At 41.1% G+C, this 10,872-nt stretch overlaps 1 protein-coding gene across 2 annotated transcripts; it reads left to right on the plus strand.

Moving 5' to 3' along the window:
* Window positions 1-4,257: 4,257 nt before the first annotated feature.
* LOC146967064 (complement factor H-related protein 1-like) lies at window positions 4,258-8,471 on the plus strand. Of its 2 annotated transcripts, XM_085761114.1 has the most exons (5): window positions 4,266-4,411; window positions 6,275-6,433; window positions 7,177-7,356; window positions 7,599-7,784; window positions 8,043-8,471. In XM_085761114.1, the coding sequence occupies exons 1-5, from the start codon at window positions 4,288-4,290 to the stop codon at window positions 8,246-8,248; spliced, it is 855 nt and encodes a 284-aa protein (XP_085617240.1). In that variant the 5' UTR covers window positions 4,266-4,287; the 3' UTR covers window positions 8,249-8,471. The 2 variants fall into 2 exon arrangements, with proteins under 2 accessions (XP_085617241.1, XP_085617240.1); XM_085761115.1 differs by lacking the exon at window positions 6,275-6,433 and having other exon boundaries at window positions 4,258-4,411.
* The last annotated feature ends 2,401 nt before the right edge of the window (window positions 8,472-10,872 follow it).

Below are 10,872 nucleotides of genomic sequence, written 5' to 3' on the forward strand. Positions count from 1 at the left end.
GCTAGTACATAATTACAGAGAATAAAAAGCACAAATAATGTTTTCATAGCTTTCTTATTATTTGAGAAAGATCCAGTATCAGTGGCTGATGAACCGTGAGCAACGTGACGTATAATCCGTGCACCTGCATTATCCAATGGGGAAAAAAAATCCCAGATTTACTGGAAAATAGAATTTTGCACAAAGTTTGAGCTCCATCGTCTGATAGATGAGTTATTACACTGATGTTAGGACCCATAGTAGTGGAATCAAATTCACTTTTCTTTTCTGTGCAGCTTTAAAGATATTTCTCACACAAAGAAGACTAGAAGAGTTTAGATAATGTTAGGTTTTGTGTTTTAGCCACTTTGCTGCTCTCGACGTTAACGATGTACATCACCACACACACTTCAACTTTGACTTTCTGACAGCTGTATATATCTATGGGATGGCCAGACGTCCATCTATGGGATGGCCAGACGTTTAGCTGTATGTATCTATGGGATGGCCAGACGTCCTGTTAAAGCGTGTTGTGGAGTCTGTTAATTAAAAGGGAGATAACAAGGGAGAAGAGGAAAATAAAACAGACCAGAGAAGCCTTGACTGTGTTATTAAGTTGACAGGAAAGTTTCAAGCTATATGTTTCCTTATGTGAGAGAACTTGAGAAGGTTGAATTTAAATAAAATATAGCCTAATATAATATTTGTTAAGTTTCTAGTAATGTTTTGACCTAGGGAGCAGAATAGAAAGTTATTTTAGCTCACATTGTCCAACATGTAGACAAACATCTGGTCACACAACATGGAGCTGCTTTTAAATACGAAGCTTTATCCGTTTAAACTAAATACAGAGTGTTTCCTGTTGCTAATGTTGACACTTTAGTTCATATCTCTCTGTTTCCGCATCATTATAAAACCGAAAGCTGTGTGTTAGCCTCGTTAGCCTTGTTAGCATCGTTAGCTGTGAATTTAAATACAATATACAATATAATATTTGTTCAGTAGTACTGTTTTGACCTAGGGAGCAGAATAGAAAGTTATTTTATCTCACATTGTCCAACATGTAGACAAACATCTGGGGAGTTGAGATCTGGTCACAACATTATGAAGCTTTATCCATTTTAACTAAATATACAGAGACAGAGAGACGTGTTAACTAAATACAGACTGTTTCCTGTTGCTAATGTTGACAGTTTAGTTCATATCTCTCTGTTTCCGCATCATTATAAAACCGAAAGCTGTGTGTTAGCCTCGTTAGCATCGTTAGCATCGTTAGCTCCGTTAGCTGTGACCTTCTCCAGCGGCAGCGGTGCTTCTCTCTGCTCTGACCGGCCACTGAGCGCCTCTAAGCGGCCTCAGAGCGGCTCAGACCGGCCTGTGAGCTCCGGTTTCCCCCCGGTTAGACACATAAAACAGCAGAAAGAGTCGGTTTTTACCGGTTTCTACCCGGTGAAACGGAACAAACTCTCACCTGCTCCTCCGGTCACGTCAGGCGGCTCCGGTCTGATGCTGCTGCGGCTCCTCGATGCTCCGTCTGCGGGGAGGAGAGGGAGGGGAGCTCGCTGCTGCCCCTGGAGCTCCGGAGGACTAACACTGTATATAATATATAATATATAATATAATATAATACATCCATGAGAAGAGCTCGCTGCTGCCCCTGGAGCTCCGGAGGACTAACACTGTATATAATATATAATATATAATATAATACATCCACGAGGAGAGCTGGCTGCTGCCCCTGGAGCTCCGGATGACTAACACACTATAATATATATAATATAATATAATACATCCATGAGGAGAGCTGGCTGCTGCCCCTGGAGCTCCGGAGGACAAACACACTATACTAGAAAAAACATTTCCAAGAATGGAAATGGTGTGAATGCTGAAAGCAGCTGAACGCTGTTGCAGAATTAGCAAATAGTGCAAGCAGTGACTGATCACCATACAAATGTTTAACCGAGGTAGGAATTGAACCCACAACCTCATAGTTAGTAGACTTTGACTTTGCCTCTAGGCCACAGTGTACACACTGTTGCAAAGACTGTTGTCTGTTGATGAGCTGCACTCTGTCTCACTCTGAAGTTAATGAGCCCAAAGCTGCACCTGTTGGAAACACACTGTGTCAACACCAAGAAAGCTTGAGAGTCAAGCTTCAATGACTTACAATGAAAATTTCTGTGAATTTCAGGCTGAGAGCAGCAGTTTCAACATGAAGCAATAGTGGCCCTTACTTCTCTCGTGGTGAAAAATTTTGAGAAAATTTTGAAAAATGAGGTTCTTTCTCTTGTGGTAGACAGACTTGATCCTTTTCAGTTTGCCTACCAAAGAAATAAGGGAGTAGACGATGCTAAACTTTTTATTCTTGATAACATATACAAACACCTGGAGAAACCTAAATCTCATGTCAGGCTTTTATTTGCCGACTTTTCTTCGGCTTTTAATAAGATGCTACCACATATTTTAAAGGGATAGTTCACCCTAGAATGATATTTCGCTCATTATCTACTCACCCTCATGTGGACTAAGGGCTGGAAGAAGTTTCAGAGTCCTCCGTCCCTTCTCTGAGTTACAGGGGGTCTCGGCATAGCAGTGCATTTCAATGCAACGGTTGCAAAGGGACACCAGAGCTCTTCGTAAAAAAACACACACAAAAAAACATCCAAATACCTCCATGCTGCTCGTATGTAATGTCCGTCTTGTGCTGAAGCCCCAAATTGCGTAATTGTCCCGAAAAAAATTAAATAAGTCTATATTTTAAGCTTGTTTGTAGCGGAAGCTTCTCGAAGCTCCTCTTCCTGGTCCGTCCAAATCTCGCATGATTTGCGCCGGCGTCAGCATGCGTCAGTGCGGTTACTGCGAATCACGCGAGATTTGGACGGACCAGGAAGAGGAGCTTCGAGAAGCTTCCGCTACAAACAAGCTTAAAATATAGACTTATTTAATTTTTTTCGGGACAATTACGCAATTTGGGGCTTCAGCACAAGACGGACATTACATACGAGCATCATGGAGGTATTTGGATGTTTTTTTGTGTGTGTTTTTTTACGAAGAGCTCTGGTGTCCCTTTACAACCGTTGCATTGAAATGCACTGCTACACCGAGACCCCCTGTAACTCAGAGAAGGGACGGAGGACTCTGAAACTTCTTCCAGCCCTTAGTCCACATGAGGGTGAGTAGATAATGAGCGAAATATCATTCTAGGGTGAACTATCCCTTTAATCGAGAGACTAGCGTCTTATTTTAATTTGCCTGATCATGTTTTAACCTTGCTTTTAAATTTTTTAACTAACAGGACACAGCGGGTTTTAGTCAACGGGGTCCTGTCCAAAACTCTGATCTCTAATACTGGCTCACCACAAGGATGTGTCCTTTCCCCATTACTTTTTATTCTACACACTGATAGCTGTAGGTGCCTTAAAGCTGACAGCTTCCTTGTTAAATTTTCAGATGATACGGCTCTGTTCTCTTAACCGAAGATTGTCTGTCAGGAAACTGTGCAGTTGTCTTTAGAATTATTTATCAGTTTAGTTCCTTCTTTTTGTCTCCTAGTATGCTCAAAGCTTCCAGATGTTCCTCATGCCAATGTCGAGTACAACGATGGAGACGTGATAAACTTTGCTTGTGAATCTGGATATTCATCCCCTCAGCCCTCCAAATTCATGTGCACAAGTAACGGCTGGCTGACGCTCAGTCAGGGAAAATGCTTCTGTGAGTTTGATCTTTTTCTGGTTTTTCACCAGTGACTGAATGACAACTGGTTTTTGGGTGTCCTTTTGAGTTGGGAAGGGACTTCAAGGGGTCCAAGATTGTAGATTGTAGGGTTTACATATGCCATGTAGGCTAGGAAGACCTCCGTTTCCCCCAGGAAGAGCTTGATGAGGAGTCTAACTTCAGGAAGGACATCAGTGCTACTTTGTTCAACATGCAGTGAGGCAGGCAATCTGTTGTTTCACCATCACAATGACTTTTCCTATGAGGTCCAAACCTTAAAGGAATAGTTGAACATTTTGGCAAATTCGCCCATTGCCATAATCCCTATAGTCATAAGGGTAAGTTAATTACTTTTAATTGTAGGTGCATGTTGTTTTGAGATCCGCGGGGCAGAGACACCCAATGGAACTCAGTGGAGGTGAACAGTAGGTCCCCTGTCCCTCATCAAACTCAACGGAGACACGAGCTGCTCAGTCAACCCTAACAGTACAGGTCCCTTATCCCTCATGAAAAAAAAGTGACTGAGTGTTGCAAACAGTGTTTGTTGCAATGCAGCATGTGACCCTGGAATCTCTCGAAAGGTCCAAGTTACAAATGTCAGTGATCCCGGAGGAGACGACTGGATTTCAGCTCTCAACAACTGTCAACATGAACTTGTCTTTTCTCCTTTTGTTTCTCCACCTGTGGAGCAACGCAGAGATTTCTATGTCACAACACGGTAAGTTTTTTTCTAGATATAGAGATGCTGCATGTACTGTAAATATCTGACATCTGTGTGGTATTAGATAATATTACAATTTCATTAATCACAACCACAGCAGAAGTTAAACATTGGCTTATGAGTAGGCTGCTATAAAAGGACCTTTACCACGCTGAATGTGTCAGTCAATCACTCAATAGGAATCACATTTACTCTGTAATTCTATATTGACTAGAATAATCTGCTGTTTCTTATTTTAATGGGGGTCAACATTAAAAATTGTACCACAAATGTTTGTGAACAGATTAAATGATACAGTCATTTGTTTAAAAAGCATTGCAGTCTGAACTCAGTTCTGTCAGTGTATTTCTTTATTAATTTACCTGTATTTTTTTTATTATAAATTAAAACTACATCTGTTTCTCCTTAAAAAACAAAAACAATATAAAAACACGTCAATCCAAATATTTCTTCTAACTGACACTATAAGAACCCATATAAGCTTACACTGTTTCAATGACTTTACACATGAGGACTTTTTTTTAGATTCATTAGTGTGAATGCTGAAAGCTGAAAGCAGTCACACTATTGTTCTACTGTTCAGCCATTTTCTTCCGCCTTTTTACGGTCTTCTTCTAGTCCTTCATACTTTGTGCTATTTCAACAATTCATATATCAAAACGTGCAGCTTTTTCTGGACTTTATCGGATGTATTCAAATTTTTCATACTTTTTATACTTTTTCAAATATTTAACTTTTTCTGATTTTTTTCAGCTTTATAATGTGTGTGTATTGCGTCTAACGAGCAGAGCCAGAGTGGTGCCAGAGTGGATAGAGGCAAAAAAACATTCTAGAGTTTTTCTGGCTAAACTGTCAGCACGGCCACAAATTAAACTCTAGACAAATTATTTTCTCCAGTTTTGTAGCCACACTTGTCTTCTGGCTAAAATTCTGGTCAAAAATGCAAAGAGACTTAGATAATAATTTTAAATATTTTTTAAATGCAGCCAGGGAGCTCTCTGCTCTCATTAAGCTCAATGCATTTTTTTCACATCAGCAGGAGAAGGAGCTCAACTTTGTAACTTGCTGTTAAGTGCTTTTTAATTCATTTGAATTCACCAAAAAATAGTCACAGGTCACAAAAAAGTCCTCTTCTTACTTGGTGGGACTAATTTCTGCACTTTCCTTACTTTTTTTTTTAAGCAGAAGCCAGTGATCCTCGTATTAAAGGTTTTCTTTGCCCCTCACATACTGTCTCTGTCTGTAGCCTAGTGGTTAGCTCGCTGGGTTGATGGCCTGAAGGCTACTGGTTCAAATCTTGCCTCAACAACAATTATAGTGAATTATTTACCCAGTCGTCCTCTGTTGACTTCTGATAACTTGCTTCATGTTGAAACTGCAGCTCTCAGCCTGAAATTCACAGACATTTTCATTGTAAGTCATTCAAGCTTGACTCTCAAGCTTTCTTGGTGTTGACACAGTGTGTTTCCAACAGGTGCAGCTTTGGGCTCGTTAACTTCAGAGTGAGACAGAGTGCAGCTCATCAACAGACAACAGTCTTTGCAGCTGTGTGTACACTGTGGCCTAGAGGCAGAGTGAAAGTCTACTGACCATGAGTTTGTACGTTCAATTCCTACCTCGGTTAAACATTTGTATGGTGATCAGTCACTGCTTTCACTATTTGCTAATTCTGCAACAGCTTTCAGCATTCACACCATTTCCATTCTTGGAAATGTTTTTTCTAGTTTATATTACATTTTTGTACATTTAAACATGTAGGATGGTAACTAACTTACTTATGTAAGAAGATTGTCTGTCAGGAAACTGTGCAGTTGTCTTTAGAATTATTTATCAGTTTAGTTCCTTCTTTTTGTCTCCTAGTATGTTCAAAGCTTCCAGATGTTCCTCATGCCAATGTCGAGTACAACGATGGAGACGTGATCAACTTCACTTGTGAACCTGGATATTCATCCCCTCAACCCTCCAAATTCATGTGCACAAGTAACGGCTGGCTGACGCTCAGTCAGGGAAAATGCTTCTGTGAGTTTGATCTTTTTCTGGTTTTTCACCGGTGACTGAATGACAACTGGTTTTTGGGTGTCCTTTTGAGTTGGGAAAGGACTTCAAGGGGTCCAAGATTGTAGGTTGTAGGGTTTACATATGCCATGTAGGCTAGGAAGACCTCCGTTTCCCCCAGGAAGAGCTTGATGAGGAGTCTAACTTCAGGAAGGACATCAGTGCTACTTTGTTCAACATGCAGTGAGGCAGGCAATCTGTTCTTTCGCCATCACAATGACTTTTCGTATGAGGTCCAAACCTTAAAGGGATAGTTGAACATTTTGGCAAATTCGCCCATTGCCATAATCCCTATAGTCATAAGGGTAAGTTAATTACTTTTAATTGTAGGTGCATGTTGTTTTGAGATCCGCGGGGCAGAGACACCCAATGGAACTCAATGGAGGTGAACAGTAGGTCCCCTGTCCCTCATCAAACTCATAAAAAAAGACAATCCAACAACTCCAAAACGCTCTCGTGGACAAGTTGTGACCTGTACATTCACCACACTATGAAATAATCACGTAACATTATGCAACGGAGTTGTTTTCGAGGCAAATGCATAGCCAGAACTATATTCCAGAGACATTTCCATGAAGCTACAGCATGTAGGCCTGTATCTAAGAGCAAATGTTTTTCTATATATATCTATAGCAACTTAGGGTAATTCTCTAAAACAGCTCATGATGTCTGATGTTGTCTTTCTTTGTTGCTATGTTGTCTTTTAGCATGTTCCACGCTGCCAGATGTACCTCATGCCCTGGTTTCAGAAGAGACCAAAAAATCTGACTACCAAGTGGGAGATGTGATACATTTCAATTGTGAATCTGGATATGCATCAACTGAAACCATCAAATATGTTTGCTCAAGTGATGGCTGGCTGGCAGTCGGTCAGGGAATGTGCCAACGTAAGTTTTATAGCTTTTGTCAGCAGCTGAATGCCTACTGTTAAGAATTAAGACGAGAAGAAAAGAAGAATTATGTCATAGTAAAGTTGAAATGTTGTCATTTCATGTTACTTTATTCTAGGTCTACAGTATTCTTGAACTGCAGGAGACTGAAGTCAAAAATCTGTGAACATGAAATGACTGCAACATACTAACACCCAGCCTTGTACCCTGTCACTGACCATGTTCTGTAACTCTTTTAGCTCCATCAGGGTCGGGGTGTGGGACGCCGCCGGCTCTTCAAGATGGATACATCACGACGACTTCACAAAATGAGTCCAGACACAATGACTGGGTTGCATACTCCTGCCTTCATCTCTACACTATGGAGGGTGACACCTTCAAAACATGCAAAGATGGGGAGTGGACTGGAGAGATGAGATGCCTCAGTAAGTTGCACTAATAATAATAATAATAATAATAATATTAATAAGGCAACAAAAATCAACACAGGGACCGACACATGTAGTTTATCATGTGAAAGGCTCCTTGGAGCAATCCATAGCTTTAGCTAGATTTACCTCCTAATTTTAGATGTATATATTTGATGGATTGTTTTCATTGTTAAGATTTTTTTGAGACTAAGCAACACTGTGCTGTACAGTCATGACATTAAGAAACTGCTGTGTGTCTGTCATCTTTTGCAGAACCCTGCACTGTGGATAAAGGACTCCTGAAGGCTCATGATATTCAGTTCAGATATTCTGCCAGAGATAAGTTGTATGTAACCCATGGTGAGGCAATCGAGTTCAAGTGTACCAGAGGAAAAATACATGATGGCAGAGTGGCAATGAGCCCAACGTGTAATGATGGTGTGATTGACCTGCCTAACTGCTTTGACGAGTTTGTGTGAACTGAAAATATGAGTGATTGATGATCAACAGGGCAAGGGGTGTGTGTGGTCTTTTCCTGAATGAAACATGTGTTCAATCACTGTTTTATACCTTTATACTTCGAGTTCTTCTTTATGAAAACTAAGCTGTTGTGAAAACAGACTGCAGCTCTCAGCTTTTTATGTTAACTGTAGAGTTCCTGAGTGGAAATGTGTTTTATAAAAATAAACTTGATTTACCTGATTGGTTATTGTGGCAGAATATGGTTTCTTTGACTGTTTTACCTGATATTTGATGTTTTTATTGGCTCACTCAGAGGAACATCAGCCAATCAGAAGAGAGGCTCAGAGTCTCCTCTCTTCTGATTGGCTGACACTGACCTGATACCAGAGCTCCAGAGAGAAGCTGAAACCTACACTGAGACGGTTTTTGATTCTCAGAACCACAAATAAATCTTAAAATGGATCAACACTTCAGATAAAACACAGGAAAAGTTTAGAACATGGACCTATGTGATAACGCCGCATTATTAATGTAATAGATTTTAGTAGTACAGTAGTAGTAGGATATGAAATGGGTAATTTAGCAAACAGTTCATGTGTTGTTTGTTGCAATGCAGCATGTGACCCTGGAATCTCTGGAAAGGTCCAAGTTACAAATGTCAGTGATCCCGGAGGAGACGAGTGATCAGTAAATACACAGAAATTTAGCTCTCAACAACTGTCAACATGAACTTGTCTTTTCTCCTTTTGTTTCTCCACCTGTGGAGCAACGCAGAGATTTCTATGTCACAACACGGTAAGTTTTTTTCTAGATATAGAGATGCTGCATGTACTGTAAATATCTGACATCTGTGTGGTATTAGATAATATTACAATTTCATTAATCACACTGGCTCATGAGTACTACAGTATAAAAGGACCTTAATACCACGCTGAATACTTCTCAATAGTAAATCAAAATTTTCTCTGTAATTCTATATTGAATGCTGTTTCTTATTTTAATGGGGTTCAAAATTAAAATTGTACCGCCAACAGATCAAACGATACAGTCATTTAAAAAGTGTATTTTATTATTGTTTTTTATAGTATTGCAGTCTGAACTCAGGTCTATCAGTGCATTTGTTTGTTTTCTGATTAAAAATCCAGGAAAGTGACGAACCCTGCGTATAGGCCCAGGTAAGACTTGCTCATTCAGGGAGACATTTTGGTGCAGAAATGACTAATTGAAGACCAAGCAGGGTTTGTTGTTGTGGCACACAAGTTGCTGCTTCCTTAGACTGAAGCTTCTTAACGTACCCAGCCTTGATGCTGATCTCAGCTCGGTAGATAACTGCTCCCTCTGGTTCCCTCTGGAGTCACTTCTCTGTGGCCCTCAGATGATCCATGACTGAATGTGTGGAGCTGTTGAGCTTGGGTGCTGCTCCTAGTCCTAACTGTCCCTGGGAACCCTATAGAGAGGTTGCATACTAGTGGACTCCTGGTCCTCACGAGAGCAGACGACCATTTCTTCATTTCGGAAGTGAAGACAACAAGTTGCCATAACCTCTCGACATGAGATCATCTGGACTGGACCGGTGAATGAGGTGAAAAGACACTGTTGCACTGACGTTTGCTCTGGCCTTTCTGCCCCTTCCAGGGTCCATCCTGGGGCCGTGTGGATGGATGGCTGTGGGTCCACCGTTGGATCCTTTGTGGGATGACTCGGTGGCTGCATGAGGTGCATGTAATCTGAGCCAAGCAACACTAGTCCATTTTGCAGAGTGACTTCTATTCTTTGTAGGTGAGCATGTTGTTTTTGAAGCATCTGTACAGGGTAGGTTTGCTCCACTAGGCTCCAATAGACTTGCCAAATTGTTTTAAGGAATGCTCACACCACTGATCTTCAACTGGCAAAGTGCTCTGCTTATGTTTTGAGCAGAGTCTGAGCTGACTCATTGAAATTCTGTGCATCTTGTTTGCTTAATTGACCCTTCGCCAACTCCTCCCACCAACGGCTATTGTCCAATCCTACGTTAGCAACCGTAACTATAGGCCTGGCAAGCTTCCCGCAGTGAGTCATTACGTTTGCTTTTGTGGACACATTTTGAGACTAGGACGAAAAACATTTGTTTGTAGAGAAGGATGTTGTTGTTGCTGCTGCTGCTACGGCGGTGGCGGCGGCAGCAGCAGCAATATAGAGATGTTCAGATACGAGCTGACTTTTTTTTCGACTTGAGCAAGTGTAAATATGGGGATAACCATATGTTCACCTCCAAAATCACAGCTGTACTTTTACCGCGTTTACCTGGGCCCGTATTCCTAAAGATTGTAAGAATCCTCTCAGAGCTCCTAACTTAACCTAAACATTCCTAGCAAGGAGTCTTAGCTTAGGAGTGATTCCACAACACTCTCAGAGAACTCTGAGCAAGGAGTGGACAGAAACTCCTATCTTAGTGAGGAGGTGTGGTTGACCCCCGTTGCTAGGTATGAGTCATCATTTCAAATGCTGTGATTGGTTGATCCTAAAAGTTAGATAAAGAGCACCCGCCCCATGTGTTGAGGCTATAGTCCTCACTGCAGGTGGCCCCGGTTCGAATCCTGTGTCGAGCAGTCCTATCCTCCATGTCTTTCTGCCTCCCATTTCCTGTCTCTCTCTCAACTGT

This window comes from Trachurus japonicus, chromosome 19 (assembly GCF_045865225.1).
Source record: "Trachurus japonicus isolate A0001 chromosome 19, Traja_1.0".
Taxonomy (NCBI): domain Eukaryota; kingdom Metazoa; phylum Chordata; class Actinopteri; order Carangiformes; family Carangidae; genus Trachurus; species Trachurus japonicus.